Source organism: Besnoitia besnoiti, chromosome I (assembly GCF_002563875.1).
Source record: "Besnoitia besnoiti strain Bb-Ger1 chromosome I, whole genome shotgun sequence".
Taxonomy (NCBI): Eukaryota; Apicomplexa; class Conoidasida; order Eucoccidiorida; family Sarcocystidae; genus Besnoitia; species Besnoitia besnoiti.
In genome coordinates this window covers 5,670,246-5,686,948 of record NC_042356.1, presented here as the reverse complement: position 1 = coordinate 5,686,948, position 16,703 = coordinate 5,670,246, and the positions used below count along the sequence as shown (strand labels likewise).

Genomic DNA, 16,703 nt, shown 5'->3' with positions numbered 1-16,703 from the left:
TAAGCTCTCCTTCTGAGCTTCTTTCGATGCCAGTGTCTCCGTTGTTTCCCTGTGGTCTGCACCGCTTCATATCCCCACTTCTCCGTGGCCGTGCTTGGAGGAGATCTCTTGTGTGGGTTCGAGGTCCAAATCCGTCTGAGAGGTATCGCAGAGGTCAGGGTTTTCTCGTACCTGCTTTTCGGCTGCAAGCTGTGGCTCAGTCGCCCTCCGTCGTCCCTCCTTCCTCTTTCTCCAGTTCAGGTGTTGGCTCGCATGCAAGTTGCCACAATGCTCTCCCTTTTGGTCGGTCGTCAACCCCTGCACACCGCAGGTCTAATGTGGCCATTCCTCTACTGCTTCAGCATTCGCTGACGGGGGGTTTTCTCGGCGGATGTGGATCATCGAGCTTCCAGAGGTCACGACCCCACGCGTCTTCTGGGGGCATTGTTGAGTCTGCAAGGCTCTCTCACTCGTTCCTGGAGGCCGGCGCGGTTTGGCTGTCCTGTGCGTCCGCCGCCTGTCCTCTCCATACGAGCCGCGCCCCCGTCCATTGCTCCAGTCGCGGCATGCCTGCAACTCGAACTCTGGTGTACCGTAGCTTCGTCCAGGCGACATGGCTAAGTGGACTCTCACCGCCGCCGGGCATGCGCGCTGTCGCCAACGGCTCTGGGTCGTCTCTGCACTCTTCCTCTTTTCCCAGCCCCTCCGGCGGACGAAACCTGCATCGCGAGAGCGTGCGCGACGGAGGCGACGGGCACCGACAAGCTGCGGCACACTCCGCGAACGAGCTTACTCTTCCTTCGCCTCTGCAACTCAGACAGTGGCTCGCCGATCGCTTACGGAAGGCAATCTCCATCGCAATGGGTGGCAGGGAAATGCGTGATGATATCTCCATAGTGGTAGGCGGACGGGCGACATGAGGCCAGGTGTCTTCAGTTTTGCCGTTGCCTCGGCAGCACTCCTCCCGACGCTGGGTGATATTATTGTGTGTGACCCGCCATGTTTTTCGGTGATCGAGGGTCGCTCGTGCCAGGTGCCTACATCAAAGCAGAGCCACACGAATTAGAGGAAATTCCGCCGCCATGCATCAAGGGGTGTCTCGGAGTTCCCTCGAGAGAATACGCGCCAGTGCTGCAGCGTTTGTCTGTCATTCCTCAGAGGCGGGTCCGAGCCGCGCACAAGCAGATATTGATGGTGCAGACTGTGCTCCTTTCAGACAGTACCTTCGCGTGACAGAGGTCAAAGGCGTGGATGCGGTCAGGTCCTTCAGTGTGTGCGATTTCCCAAGGCTTTTGCCTTTTATTCAGCAGAGGCGCGTCTCCTCGCAAGTGCCCCCGAAACGTCGTGAACCGTTGGTCCGCGCGTGCGTGAACTTCGTGCCAGTGTGCTGGGCATTTGCTGCATTCGGATGATTGGGAGATTGAAAGCAGAGACCTCAGCCGGATGGTTCTCTGGTTTCCGGTTTCCTCCATCCGTTCATTACAGCCTTCCGTTTCTCTCGGTTACCTAACCGTCGCGTCCTCGTAGTTCAACAGTTCCCGCCTAGATAACAGACCTCGCGCGTGTGGTGGCATTCTTTTGCTCGCTTTCAGCCAAGCTGTCTGCCTGTCTCCGAATGCCGCCCAGCTTGGCATCGCATCCCTCGTCTGTGTCGAGCGGAAACCCTCTGGGTTTCACGGCGGCAGCCTGCTTGCAACACTCGCCTCCCGTCCTGTCCGCTTCGTTCGCAGGAAATTTGACTTGTCGCGTACCGGCGATCATCATTTCACTTTATCTTCGCTGATTCTGTCGTGCCTGCATTTATCACTCCGTGTTTTGAGATGCGTTGGCGCCGCAGGTGACCGAAGCTGTCGCGCATGCGCGCTCAATCTTTGACTTTCAGTCGAGTGCGGCGATCTCGCTCGCGGGCAAGGGCGGAGGCTCTCAGAGCGCTGAGGACATCGCGCAGGGCCTCTTGAACAACTTAGAGGTTGAGCGGCCCCTCACCGAGCGCGTCGTCGCACTGACCGCCGTGAGCGAGCGCGGGTAAGCCTCCCATGGTGGCGCATCGAAAGAAAGGGAAAACAGAGAGGAGCCGGGGTCAGCGGCAGTCCTGCGGACGAATGTGTTGCCGCCTCAATGCTCTCAAGGAAACTCTTGAAGATGTTTAGCCGGGAAGTTAGCGTCTAAAATATATAACCGATAGTCTCAACTTAGATGCACAGATGGACCGGGAGGCAGCGCGAGAGGAGATGAGCAACGACCTGCTCGCACCTGCGACTACAGCAAGCACTTTCGAACGGAAGATGGATGCTTACGCTGCATGTGCCTCTGCTGGGGGCCAGGAGCCCCTCCCCCCCCGAGAAGGAGCCGCTGGCTTTTCGCGACCCCGCACTCGGCACATTCCTGTAAACCCGATACATGTGTACATATAGGCGTATGTTTCGACTAGTTCTGTGGGGCGCCAAGCTAGATATCGCTCTGTGGAGGCAATGGCGACTGGCGTGTTTTCAGGTTCATCAACTTCCGCTTATCGAACAGCTATCTGGCTGCGCAGCTCAAGTACATGTTTCTCACCCCGCCCCAGAACAGCTGCCTCGGATTCGAAAAAGTAGGAAGCGGCTGCAGTGGCCAACTTCGCACTCCTGCGTCGGGATTTGGAGCTGCTCCGCACGAGCAGGGACTCTTACCGCTTTTCCTCACTCGTGTCTCGTCTCGGAAGCGGCAGCCTACTTACTCACAAGCCTCGAGAGAATCCGGGTGTGCCTGCTGATGCGCGTGTGCACATGCACCTTGCCGCATCCACACGCGTCCAGAGGCCGCGGGCACGTGGGCACTTCTGACGCGCATCAGCAGGTTTATTTGATTCGCATCCACGTTCCGGGGCCTCAGCTCGACTTTGCTGAATCCGACTCTCCCGCCCACGCGCCCCGCGCCCGCGGCATCCGCCACCGAGGTTGCGATTCTTTCGAGTTTTTGTCGTCGCGTGGCGCATCGAGGTGTCACGTTCTCTTTTCGCCTTCAGGTGAAGCAGCCTCAGCGCATTGTCATCGACTACGCCAGCCCCAATATCTGTAAAGATCTCCACGTCGGTCACCTTCGCTCGGCGGTCGTGGGCGACGCCCTAGCCAAGTCAGTGCACCGCGGACACTCTAGTCTTGCCGCTGCATCGTTTTCGGGTTGACACCTTCCCGCTCGCTCACCGCCGCCGACTCCGCTCCTGCCAGCTCGTCTCTGCCCTCTCTCCTCTAGGGCGAGGCCTCCGCCGCGTCTCGTCGGCACCGCTCACGCCACGTCTGCGTTTCCTTTGCGTGCAGCATGTTGGAGTTCGCGGGGAATGTTGTGCATCGCCAGAACCACCTCGGCGACTTCGGCTGGCCAGCGGCCCTTGTGCTGGGTGCGCTCGAGGACACCGATCTGAAGACGCGCGCGGAGACTCAGGCGCTGGCTCGCGCGCTGGCGGCGGCAGCCGATGAGGATGCGCGCGGGGAGGCGGAGGCATCTGAGAAGGAAAGCGAGCAGCCACCGCGCGCGAGAGAAGAACAAGGGGGGCCACAGCGCGGGGAGAGAGAAGGAACTGCCGAGAGGGGAGCGGGAGAGGCGCGTGAGGGACACCTCCAGCAGGAGGAAAACCGAAGCCGCGAAGGCGATGAAGGGGACGGCGAAAACCCGCCGATGTCGGCTGTCAACTGGACTGAGATTTACCAGGTAAATCCGTTCTCTCAAAGCTAAACGTGGGAAACAAAATGCACGGGGCAACGCTGAAGGAATGTTTTCCGTTGGACGCTGAAGAAGTCTCAGACAGCGCGACTCCGGTGCGTCTGGGTGCCGCTTCATCAGGATCCACTGCCCTTATGTGTCGTCTCCTCGGTGTTCGTTCATCCATAGTGCCACAACGCGGACGTGTACGCTTGGCTATTCTCTGACTTCCATGGTATGTGGGGATACTTTTACTCTCAACAACGGTCATGTTGAGGTCTCCTCTGATCTCCTGACTTCGCATCGCTTCGCGTCGAGCTAGCCAGGCCACTCCTCTCTCATCGTCTGACTACGTTTCTGCCTCCGAGTTATTGCTGCCTTCTGCCTATTCTCGTGGATGCAGTAACACGCTCACGTGATTATCATCGGGGTCGGTTGCTTGCAGCTTGTAGGTAAGTGCGCTTTTTTTACTGGGGAGTGGACCCAGCCCGCGCGTGACCCGTGTCTCTCCAGCTCGCGTGTAAATCATCGTTAGCTGATTTTCGTCTCTTTTCAGGCGGCGAAGGAGAAGGCCCAGAGTGACCCCGCTTTCAAGCAGCTGTGTGAGGAGCTGCTGCGTCGCCTTCAGACTGGCGACGAGACTTCAGAGATTCGTCAGCAATGGCGTTTGCTCCGGAAGTTGTCTCTCGAGGTGAGCAAAAGAGGCGCCTCCTCTTACAGAATGTGCTGTGCTTAACACCCGTGAGGTGGGCTGCGCACCGCGTGGCGTGAGCAGTCCAGAATTCTGTGTCTTGAGCCGGACGCGACACGGAGAGTTTGACAAAATGTTCCGCAGCCAGAACCGATGGACACGCGCCGACACAGGGTCTCTTTCGCGCCGTCGGCCCGCTCTTCAGGCGAAACGAACTGCGAACTTCATGGGGTGTGGAGCTTGTCAGCGTCGTTCTGCGAATGACCAGGCGCCCTGCGGCCCTAATTCGACTAGGGTCGCATGGTCAGCATTTGAAACCCGCTAGGCAGCCTGTCATCAATCGTGAGGCGCGTGCACGCTCTCTGTGTCGGCGTGTAGAGATTCGAGTCGACCTACCGGCTACTCGGGCTGCGGCATCAGGAGGTGCGCGGCGAGTCTTTCTATGCCTTTCTCGTCCCCGAAGTCTTCCGCCTGCTCTCCTCTTATTCGCGTCTCCGCGCTCTGGCCTCCGGGGCCCTCGGGGGTGTCGTCGACGCCGAGGCCGTAGCGCAGCTCCCTCGAGACGCCACGGAAGCGGCCACCTCGCGCAAAGCCTGCGAATCGCCACGAGATGGAGGCTGTAAACAGCGAGCGAGGACGCCGCGTGAGATCGCTGCACACGCCAACGAGCGGCGAGAGCGAACCCCCGAAGGCAGAGTGGGCACAGAGACAGAGAGCGGAGCGAACGACCCGGAGCGCAGCAACGAGACGAAAGGGACGGGAGGTTCAGGCGACGAGAACGAGGTAGACTTGCATGATGGAGAGGCCGAAAGGCCTGGACAAGGCGCGGACGCGCCAGCGACTGAAGGCGTCGTGGTGCTGAAGAAGCCAACGGGGGCTTTAACGTATTCCGCAACGGATCTCGCGGCGATTCTCCACAGGCAAGCGCAATTACGAGCGCTTTGCGTTTATTGTTTGTCATGGAACGAGCGCCTGGAGTCTGTCACGAGTTGGCTCTTTGTTCCCTGCGCGAAGCTCTTATCGGCTTCGTCCATTTCGTGGCTGAAAGCTCTCAGAGCTGCCGCGCTTACGCCCCTCAGTGGACATCGTTTGTTCTCTCAGCGCGCCTCGCAGAATCGCTCTCTTTGCATCACCTGGCGTTCTTCTCTATTGTTTCTTCTTTCGCTCGGCTTCATCACGGCTAGGCCGGCGGAGCGGTCCGAAATGCTTGTATCTCGCCTTCAGCGGTTCCTCTTCTCGGGGCCGTGAATGGGGTCAGAGGCCTATACCTCATCGCCTGAAAAAATTTCCTCAAGATTCGGTCGTCGCGCGCGGCTCTCGTCGCCGCTCCGCTGCCTCCAGGCCCTCGTTCAGTGCTTTGAAGCCGCCTAGTCTGTGTCTGCTTCCTGTGTTGCTCAGGTCAAACACTCTGAAGGCAGCCCGGATCCTGTACGTGGTCGACCGCGCTCAGGCGGCGCACTTCCGTCGCGTGTTTTCGCTCGCTCGCTCTGCTGGCTTAGCTTCAAGAGACGCAGCAGCTCCTCTGGCGGGCCGCCTTTCCGCGAGCTGCGACGTGCGCGAGGAAGCTGAAAGGGTCTTCTCGTGCGCGCTCGACGACGGGATCCGGGGGACGACGGGCGCACATCTGAGGCCGGGGGGCGACCGGCCGCCGGGCGAAGAAACCCGGGCGCAGCAACAAACGTCGTGTGTTCAGCGCGAGAGCGAAGCAATCCATGGAGGCACACAGGAAACCCAGCTCGAGCACGTCGCCCTCGGGCTCGTCAAGAATGCGGAAGGGTTGAAAATGAAGTCGAGAGAAGGACAGGCGCCTCAGCTCGACGAGCTCGTCGTGGAGGCCGTTCGACAGGCTGGTAGGAGGCGTGTGGAGGACCGATTCGTCTCCCAGAAAAAGTGGTGCGAACACGCTGGCGAGCCCTCGTTTCGCTTTCGCATCGAGTAGAGAAGTGGCTCTGGTTTGCTCAAGCTTTCCTTCGTCCTAGTTTCCTGTTCGTGTGTTTTGCGCCGTCTCCGGCATATGAGCATGGCACTACGACTCTGCCTATAGTGGGGGGGTTAGCGTGTAGGGTCTGGCATGTGATATGGGATTTTATCATCTTAGTTCTCGGAGTGCGGCTTTCTTTACCATGTGACCGCCGTTGCCCTTCTGTCGTGTCTCTGTGTCGCTTGCTTTCGCGTCCGCCACCCGTCTCGTTCCTCCCTCTGCGGAGCTGCGTGTCGCTCTTCAGTTCTTTGCAATGTGTCTGAAGGCCCTTGGGAGTCAGGAGGTTTGTCGTCGTGCCAGAGGCAGCCCACACAAACTATTTCGCGAAGTAAAGCCTACGGCCAACTAGCCTTAGCACGTGCCGAAAAGCCGGTTCTGTTGCTGGTTTTCTTGACAGACGAAGAGCTCAGCCGACGCATAGACAACTGCATGCAGACGACGGCGCACAGCAAGGACCGTGAGGCGCAGCGCGCAAGGGCACGTATCCTTGGTAAGCACGAATCTCTACGTACCAGCGACCATTCATCTGCGCCTGCCACTGACAAAGAAGCAACGGGTAACCTCCGGGTAGTCTGCTCCACGTTCAAATGCATGTCCGCTGAGCTTGTAGTCTCAGTCAGCACCGTTCGAGATACGCGTCTGTCCATTCTGTGCGCTGGTGGAGAGGAGGAACCCTAAAGACTGTGATGTTCCAGGCATATCCTTAAGTCTCCTTTTGAAGCACCAACGCAACGCTCTTCACCGGCGGCTGGCGCTTCTGTGTGCATGCATACATCTACATATATGTGCGTGTACGCAAGAGGCACATGCTCCTTGTTAGGCACTGCTAAATCACGAGGAAGTGTCTGTGTGCAAATGCGTACGACAGGTGCTCCTGGCGCGATGTTCTTGATGCAGGCTAGTGCATACCTGCAGCAACAGTATGACGTCCTTATGCACATTGTTTCCACGATCTGCAATACTTGTGTGTATAGATTTATTTTTTCCGTCGCTCAGGCTGGAACACACTCAGCGATTTCCCAGGCAGATGCGTCCAGGTGTGCCTGCTCCGGAGTGTGCCCCTGTGAAAGCGGCCCCGATGCGTTGCTGGAAACCCTTCGCTGCTTCTTGTTGGTTTTTGCAGGTGTCGCGGCAGTAAAGTACGCGGAGCTGAGCACTCGACGCGATGCTGATTACGTCTACTCGCCTGCAAAGATGCTCAGCCAAAAAGGCAACACGGCGCCGTATATTCTCTACTCGCTTGTTCGCGTCCGGGGCATTTTGCGGCGAGCCGGTTGGGACGACGGTCCGCCTCCCGAAGTCCACGAGAGTAGGTATTAAGGGCGAAGACCCAGAAGCGACAGACTGAAAGAGCAGCCGTTTATTTTACCGGCAGAACGTTGTTTCTATCGGCGCTGCGTTTTGCGTCCCGGTGTGTGTGTCTTCTCATCCTCTCTCATGGCCGTTGAGATGAGGAGCTCTAGCGGGCTAGGGACGCCAGCCGCGTCGCCAGCGGAGGAAGAGACACTTCTGCAGGCGTGTTACATGCTGTGCGCAGCCACACTTGGATTCGTCTTGTTTTTGCTTGCTCCCTCGCTTAGAAATGAAGCGAGACACAGACCTGGCTTTCCATCTGCACCATGATGACCTGGATCGGCTCCTGGCGGTCAGGCTCCTGATGTTCGCTATGGCCCTGGAAGACGCGGTCGAGGCGCTGATCCCTAGCAAGTTGACGGCCTACCTTTATTCGCTCTGTCTTGTTTTCAACGCCTTCTACGAGAAATGCCAAGTCACAGCGGCGGCGGACGAAGGCCTCCGAACAACGCGGCTTCTGCTCGTCTACGGAGTGCGGCGGATTCTCGAGAAAACTCTGAACCTCCTCGGCATCCAGGCTGTGGACACGCTGTAGTCGTGACATTCTTTTCATACGGCGTGTCCTCGGATGGTACAGACCGAACCTTCCGCTGAGAAGGAGGCTCAAGTGAAGCAAACAATGCCGGTTGCCAAGCAAAGCAACTGCTTTCTGCTGCGGTGGTGCACCACTGATCTGTGTCTGACTGTGCATCTTCCGCCTATCCTTTTTCTTTTGCCTGGCGGTCTCGCCAAACATGGTCACTTTTGCGCCTGCACGTGTGTGCGTTCGAATTCATTTCTGTGTTCCCATAGGTCGCATTGACTGGCTGTCGGCATTCACGCCGGCGAGATCGCTCGACGACGAGTGCGTGCCTGCCTGTCGCACATCCGTAACGCGGGGCTCTTCTCAAACATCGGTTGAGCACAGTGGGAAAATAATGGTTGATGCCTCTGATTCAAACTGGCAAACTTGGACGGGTTTACCGTATTCCGTGGCTAGAATCCAAATGCAGCAAAGACCACCCTTGGAACCGTATATATTTTCGTTCTTCAAGGTAGCTCGCCAGAATGGGTGTAGCAACACAAGGGTCAGATGCATGTAGCCCTACGGAGCAGCGCCAGGAAACGAGATTCTTGCCACCTTACAATCGAGACGAACGCTAACGTATCTGCAGGATGTTCTTCATGTGCCTTTTCGGTGCATAGAGATTTGAAGATTCCGCTTGGTGTCTCTCGTCGTGGAGTCAGAGCTAGAGGGGCCGCTCCGTTCATTCGTGACGAGCGCGTCAGCGGAGGAAGCAGACACGCGTTGGATCAGTCCCCGTATTCGGTATTCCTTCGCCTGCCGTGTTGTCACGCTTAATTAAACTGAGGCAAGAGAAATGGCACTTCTGGTAGCGCTGTCACGCATAAACAGATGGATTACACATGCAGCCATAGCTTTACACGCCTGTGTACGCCAGATTCTGCGTGGGCTGTGGTGTAGTCGAACAGGAGGGCCGGGTGCCAGCGAGTACACATATATCGAGCTGGTTTCGCCTATATATGTATGCAGCGCGTTTCATGGTTTCATTGGAGGCAGGGTAGCAACAGTGAACTGTGTCGGGCTACCTAGTCGCAATGGAATGTGCACTGGGATTCTTTCAATCGTGTCTATACTGTGGAAAGCAAAACGAAATAAACGATATGCAGCTGAATGTAAAATGCTAGTCGCTTCTGTGCTCTGGAGTGTGCGGCGAGTCAACTGATCGTCTGTTGCATTTCATGACGCTTCCCCTCTAACTCTTCAGAGGTTTTCTTGGACTACCTCTGTGAATGCATCGGAAGCCGTACACCAGGTATTTGCTTGTGGCACTTCCTTAAACCCTTGCCCAGTGTAGAATGTCCATCAACTACAGTTAGACAAAAGTTCCTTTCTCACGGATCCGTTTGCATGATCAGACCTCATTCAGACGTTACTCATTCAGCCATTGCTGGGAGAATGCGCATCTGTGTGTTCTCTGCCTTGCCACCCTGCTCATCCAGCCAACCCTGTGCGGCTCTCCTTTTGGCTTTTTGAGCAAAATTCTGCTGCGGTGCTAAAGCAAACTATGAAGACGGTCATGGTGATTCAATCTGCATTGTGCAAATGAGCGAGAGGCCAGCTGTTGTATGGCATACCTCTGCATGGATGGCTGAATATGTCTCGGCGAACGTGGTTGTTTACACACTGCCGCTGCGAAATATACTCAGGTCTGTTTTTGGATAGTCTTCGTCCTCATGCGCGGGGGCTGTCGAAAGCAATTAACAACGCCAGATACCAGGCGAAAACACGCGCCAGGCACACAGGATATTATCCTTCTTGAGAGGCGTAGACTCTCGCTGTACATCGTTGGGGATGAAGCCACGCCTCCCCCGGGATTTACGCTGTGGGATTTACCTTTGTAGCCACAGGAGTTTTACACACGGAACTTGCTGGAAATTGTAGGCCAAAACCAGGTCATCCTTTCTGAACGAAAACATCCAAGCTTTAAGCCTGTCCCTCGGGCGCTCGACAGCAAGGTCTGTGTGTTCGTCTCCGGTTTTGCTTACTGTCAGGTGTCTTCTGCTCTCAAAACGCGCTAGTTCTGCTCCCGTCTTGTTATCACCTCTGTTCTTCTCTCGTTCCTGGCCGCTCCCTCCGATTTTTGCGTCATCGTCACTTTTCCCACGGCTTGCTGCTGGGTCGGTTCTGGCTTCTGCTTTCTGGTTCTCATCTGGATATACAGCTACACGGTTCTTTCGTTCGCTGCATGTTCCTTCGTTTCTCCATACAAGAGGATGCAGAAATGGTGAAACAATGATTTAGCCATTAGGATGCATGTACCGCCTCCGCGTCCCTCGATCTATTCATTTGCGAAGAGTCCTTTCTTTTGTCAATTTTTCCATCGGGACACGCCGCCGAGAGACTCTCTGGTTTCGATTGGAAACGCCTTTTTTATACAAGGGAATGATGTTGCGGCCTTCTTCCCTGTTTTATTTATGCGCTGGCTTCGCCGCTCTCGGGCGCGTGCGGAGTCAGCCGCTATCGGTTTGCGTAGGATCGGCCCATTCGTGCTCATGTGAAACTGCCCTTCCTATTGCGTCGGCAGCGAGCACAGCAGTAGACTCCATAGAAGGAAGGCAGGGGAACGCACCCTCCCGTGCTTTCGAAGCTGGAGAATCTGGAAGCATCCACGCAACATGTCTTTCATTTGAAGATGATGATGAACGCAGTGGCGCTGAGCAGCAATCCGTGGAACCCCTCGCCGATACTCACGACGGTAGAGCGGTGAGGCGCAAGGGAAGGAGAGGCACTCGGTGACAGGGCTAACTGTCCGCAAATCGTGCAGCCTTCCTGTACGGTTCTGTCCAGCGCCCGGAAAGCTCCGGAGATCTACGCAGTGCTTTCGGGGAGGATGCATGCTAGAACACACGGGAAACCAAACCTGAGTTGGCGCGCGTAGCGTCCGTGTACGAGTATGCTGTACACATGGATGCCCCCTGGACTGGAGCTGCATTCATGCGGTGCACTGCTGAAACGCTGCGCTAGTGTCCCATTACCCCCCACAAGCTTCCCCAAACTGCGTCATACTCACTACTGCACAGATGTTTTGTAGTGAGCGAGTGTCCCGCAGACAAATTCTCGAATACAGACAAGCAAGCAGCGATGTCAGTGGATGTGTACACAGGTCCGCCCACATAGAGAAATGGACTGGAACCCACCGGGTTGACGACCTGGAAAGAGACAACCTGCCAATTCATACGCGTGGAAGTCCCACCTACACGCGGTATGATGAGCTTTTACCGAGGCTTGTTCTGTCGCCATGTTGCTACTGCGGGTCGTTTCATGTCACAGAGTGTTTTCAACATCCTGGCTGCTAAGCGCTACGACTTGTCACTGTCCTTAGTGAAACTGGCTTGTCTCTGTTGTTGTTCTGCGGCCGAGGCAGGTGTCTGCAGGAGCAGGCTCGGTGGACCCATCGGAAGACTTGGGTATTGCAGGCGAGGAAAAACTCTACGTTACTGCAGATGACGTGTTCTCAATCTACGGTAATGACACCCGACCTCAGAACGGAGAGGTCGGAGAAACAGAAAATGTCGTGACGAGTCCATCTGTCTTGGCTGCTCTTGACGAACATCAAGTAAGACACGCACGTAGATGTATAGATACATATGCGTATAAATGTATAGCCATGAACCATCTTCCAACATCTGCCGACAGTATGAACTCAAATACGCACATGTCGACAGTATGAACTTAAATACGCACATGTCGACACATACAGGACAGCACCCGGTTAAGTGCGGAACTGTTGTGGCGCTGCAGGTGTGTTCTTTTGACTTGGCGGAAACCAGACCTTGATAAAAATACTGTTATTGTCCGTCCGCTGTTGTTTCTGTTGGCAAGCGTTGCCGGTTCGTGAGCACGTCTGCGTTTTCAAAGCAGTGTCTGACTGGTTCGACGTGCACATGGGGTTCTGCATTTCAGGGAGCAGAGTCTGTTATGTGTTTGTGGAGGCAAGCCTCACCCATGGGTACTACTCGTCAACGTCGTTTCTTCAGGAGCTCCGGATTTTTGCGGAATGGCTGAAGAGCGACGGCAGCTTTCAGGATATCTTGGACGGATCCGTGCCCTCGACGATTTTCGCCCCTGTCAACGAAGTCTTGCCTTCCTCGAAAACTCTAGAGTCACTCGCGAGTACTTTCCCCAATTTTGATGTTGAAAACTACAAAAAGCAGGTATGGATGCGCCTGGCAAACTCCCGCGTGATACAAGATCTCCGCTCCGCGTCGCTTCCGAAACGCAGGGTTTTCTCTTTGGCCGACTCCTGCCGTACGCGTCAGTGCCTACGGTGCTCGCCTTTTCCGTAGACTTGGATCACTTCCATCCGTTTATAGCGTTGACAGCCTCATCAGGGGACTTGTCGCCTTACCTCCCTTAACTGCGTCGTTCCCGGCTGCTCGTGTCAACTTTACTTCACGTGCCAGGTGCTCCTCTCTCTTTTCTTATCCTGTTGCGCAGATCGAACGCCATCACGTGATCCGCGGCGTCCTCGTCGACCCGAACGTGATTCGCACCAAAGGGCGCATTGCCCTCAGCTCCACAGGTGGTCAAGTTCGTATTAGTGAAAAAGACGCAAGATTCTACGTCAACGACAATGTACCTGTGAGTAGCAAGTGCCGCTTTGGGTCGCTTTTCAAAAGCCTAGAGGTGATCAGAAGCCGATTTCAGCGTCCAAGCCTGTCATTCGATCGAGCGCGAGGTCGGTGCAGACGCTCTCATGTGTGAAAATGTAAATTCAGAGATATTTTGTATCTCACTGGGAAGCACCAACACTTAAGTTAGCTGAATGGACATGCAGATAAATATGAACATGCATGTGGCTAAACGCATCCATACTTTTTTCATGTGATTATAGATAAGAAGTGCAAATATATATGGTATACACCTTAATTTTCAGAGGTCAACATATATGTATGGGCTTACTGCCGCCGTATTATGTCACCCTGCCTTGATCTGATTGGCCCTTTTAGGTTTTCCGCACGATCCGCACACCTTCTTCTATCATTTTCGCCGTGCGAGGCCTCGTCCGTCCGAAAATACATGAAGCAGCCCCCATGTTCGAAGTCCTCCAGCAGATGCAGGTATCCAGCTTGTCTTAATGCGAACCACGAAGACGCCCTAAAGAAACAACTAAAGGGCATACACCAACAGAAAGTCAGGCACACCACCGCCGTTTCACATATGAGAAAATAGCAAGACGTTTTGTAGGGATCATAGATAGGGGAGTGGACGGGTATTCGAACGGATTCAGGAGGGGGCATATGGGCGAGAAAAGCAAAGGGAGATGTACGAAGGTAGATGCATATGTTCAAAACCGAGATGACAGAAAGAAATATCGTTTCTAACCGTTGAATCGACGGTGCCCTTGTCCCGCAACGATTCGAATAAAGGGAGCTAAAAGCATGCAGCCGGAGAAACTACGAAGGGCTACGCCAGGCAAGACAAAGGGCCACTGAAGAATCAGCAGTTCCGCATAGCAGATGAGGGCGATTGTCTCTGCTCGCAATGTCCTATGTGCGCTTCCACAAGGCTCCCACAGCTGGTGAGCGATGCCAGAACGCCGAGCGGTGATGCTGTGGGTTCCCGTGGATCCATTTGATCGCACGACTGGTTCGGTCCATGTAGTAGCATGCCCTTGGTATGTCGGTAATCAGGCGCTGCCTCTGTTTCCTTCGTCCCCTGTTTCGTTACAGGATGTCCGCGTGTCTACTTCTCTCCTAAAAGCTTCAGGTTTCCTGGACAGTCACTGGGGCCCTATAACAGTGTTTCTGTTTCCTGACTCTACGTTGCTCGACCCCAGTAATCGACGGATTCCTGAGTGCGTGTGGCATGGATTTGAACGAGAGGAAAACAGGGACTACCTCCTTCGGCTCATCGGGTACGACATCCGCAGGCACGCGCCTGCATTGGGACACATCTGCAATATTGTTCAGACCCGTTCTAGGAACTGTTTTGCTCCTGTCGAGTAATGGCTCTCTCAGCAGGAACGCGCGTTCCCTGCCTAATGTGATATATCTATTCAACTATCCGGTGGACAAGGATGGGTGAGTACTAGAATCCCTGTTTAGCAAATAAACGTGGGCGCTGCACTGCATCCGGGTTGCTGTCCATCGCAGCTAGCTTCCCTTCTTTCATTCCCGGAAAAAGTCTTCTCGAGGTGCCCGGTCCCGTATATGTCACACGCTGTGGGTGCTTCACTTTGGCTGTTCGGATTTCCTGTTTGCATTTGGGTTTTTTTCAGATATATGGTTGTCCCCGGAATCATCGAGACAACCAAGCTGAGGGAAAACGACGCGATTACGCCTTTAGTCGGACCCTCCTGGTCTGTGGAGAGTCACCAGCCGAAACAAAACGGTCACCCTGAAGTGATTGTTGACGGCCTCCGCATTAGGGAGGCAAACGTCCAGACAGAAAATGGAGTAAGCCAAAACCCCAAGCGTAGGTGTGTCCTTTGCCATGGCGCTGAGCTCAGGAGAGGCACAAAGGACCTCTACACACCAAAACGTATGATATCAGTGCCAGTAGAAGCGAGAATGGAAACGGCTGAACAGAAGAACGCCTGGGTAGGATCGTTTCTTTCACGTTGCCCGGAGGGTGGCACTGACTGACGGAATGATTTTAAGGGTTCAGCTGTGCAGCGAGTCTACCGTTTTGCACCAAATGGTGGTGGCTGTACCTCACGTATGTCGTCGGCTGACACAGCGGGTCGAATCGACGCCGCCGTTTGTTGTAAGCAAGCAACGCGGGTGCTGTTCACACTAAACCAGCGGCTGAGAAGATTCAGTAGAGGTTATATTCAACATCCGCTGCTCCTCGGCAGATGTGTGGACGCTGATAGGTTCACTCAGTCGCTCACTACAGCCCAGTGCCTTGCGCAACTACCAGGAGACTGACGTCTGCACCCTCACCAACAGCAAAGCAAAACTAGCCTACATACGCCTGAAAGCATGACGCAGTACCCGTGTCCAGAGAAGGCTATGCACGGCCACAGAATACAGCAGACCTTGGGAATATCCGAGAATCTGGCTGTCATATGACCGCACTCAGACTTTTTCCAGACATGTCAGAGTTGCGCAGCCATTCGGTCACTGAGATACAGTGGAGTTTCGTGGGACCAAGCAGGACCTCAGACAGCTTCTAACCAGAAGCGGGTCTGCAAGGCTCATGCGATGACGTCGCCTGAACTGACTAACGCCGGATATGTTCCGGCCGGTGTGATGTGGCTGCAGATTATTCACGTCTTTGACGGCTTCAGACCGCGAATCGAGCAAGGTTTCGCAGATGCCGTCTACTGGACGTGCGTTGACGAATATTTGCAAGAAAACCCGTCTCTTGTGAGGCTGGCACTCAGGCTTGTTGATAGCGGGCGTCCGCTGCCCAAAATCGGCATTGCTCCAGGTAAGCGATAGCTCAGTGGGTCACTGTCCGTCCAGCGCATAAGTGCCTGTTGTAGTTAGAGTCCAATGTGTGACTCAGTGTATCTGAAAAAAGTGCTCGCTGAAGTTACGGGCCTTTAAAAATTTCTCAAACCTTCGAGAATCGGGCTCATACGCCGTACTGCCGGGCATGAACTCTGAGACGTGCACTGCATGTAAATGCAGATCTGTGGATTGAATAATCTCCACCGCACACTACGTCTCTGTACTGCTCAAACATATCTAAAGTCCGGGTCTGAAAGTCACTGTAGCACTCGAGCTCGAAATAGCGGAACGATGATACAGGCGGGACCTCGAATCACTGGCAGCCTCCTGTGTTAGGCCCATGGGCAGACCACCGTCGCTCACAGCGAGCTCCCTGTGCAGTGCCTTGGGGTTTGCGTCTTTCCTGGATCCCGTGTAGGCGAGAGACCTGAATGGGTTGCAGGATGGTCCACCCGATGGTTTCCAAAAAATACAAGCACGGGAGCGCGAATGTCGAAGCCGCAAGGAAGTCGGCGCCCTACCTCTTCCGGTTGAGCTACAAGTTCAACTGGCTTTTCTTCCACAACGGTAGAAGAGCATGCAAGAACCCCGACCTCCCTGCTCGGAAAGAACATTTGACTGCGTTCACGCAGACATCCATCCGCCTCCGTTCAACGTGCGCCTTCAATATGTTCCCGCTGACATAGTTGGATTACGATGCTTCATGATTGTCTGCAGTCTCTCCACTGCCCCTGATGATCAGCAGCAAGCCGCTGCGGTCGGTGCAGTACTGCTACCGGGAACTCTGGCGGCTCAGTTTCAGACACAAAATATTCCCGCGGCAGCCAACGCTAAGGCTGTCTAAGGGCCACTGGCTCATGAAAATGCCTGCGCGCGACGTATGCTCCTGGTCTGAACACAATTATAACCTGCATGGACGTCTAGGCGTGAATATGAATAGAACTGGCATGTTTGACAAATACGCGTATGTGCTTACAGATTTTCCATAGCGGACCACCGCATGTACAACTGCATAATGTTGCCAGGCCCGAACGCGCACCCCCCATGAGTCTTTGA

The 16,703-nt window shown here is 55.0% G+C and overlaps 2 protein-coding genes across 2 annotated transcripts; both read left to right on the top strand.

Moving 5' to 3' along the window:
- Positions 1-545: 545 nt before the first annotated feature.
- On the top strand, positions 546-8,217 carry BESB_008030 (DALR anticodon binding domain-containing protein; the record flags this gene model as incomplete). The annotated part of the gene is made up of 11 exons (XM_029359557.1): positions 546-878; positions 1,817-2,004; positions 2,473-2,569; positions 2,984-3,090; positions 3,276-3,666; positions 4,214-4,348; positions 4,727-5,232; positions 5,747-6,198; positions 6,727-6,819; positions 7,453-7,642; positions 7,980-8,217. 11 exons carry the CDS (start codon positions 546-548, stop codon positions 8,215-8,217), a joined length of 2,730 nt encoding a protein of 909 aa, XP_029222470.1.
- Positions 8,218-10,632: 2,415 nt separating this feature from the next.
- BESB_008020 (uncharacterized protein) lies at positions 10,633-16,491 on the top strand (the record flags this gene model as incomplete). Its single annotated transcript, XM_029359556.1, has 8 exons — positions 10,633-10,950; positions 11,612-11,803; positions 12,225-12,401; positions 12,685-12,873; positions 13,920-14,104; positions 14,468-14,645; positions 15,456-15,624; positions 16,280-16,491. 8 exons carry the CDS (start codon positions 10,633-10,635, stop codon positions 16,489-16,491), a joined length of 1,620 nt encoding a protein of 539 aa, XP_029222469.1.
- Between the last annotated feature and the right edge of the window lie 212 nt (positions 16,492-16,703).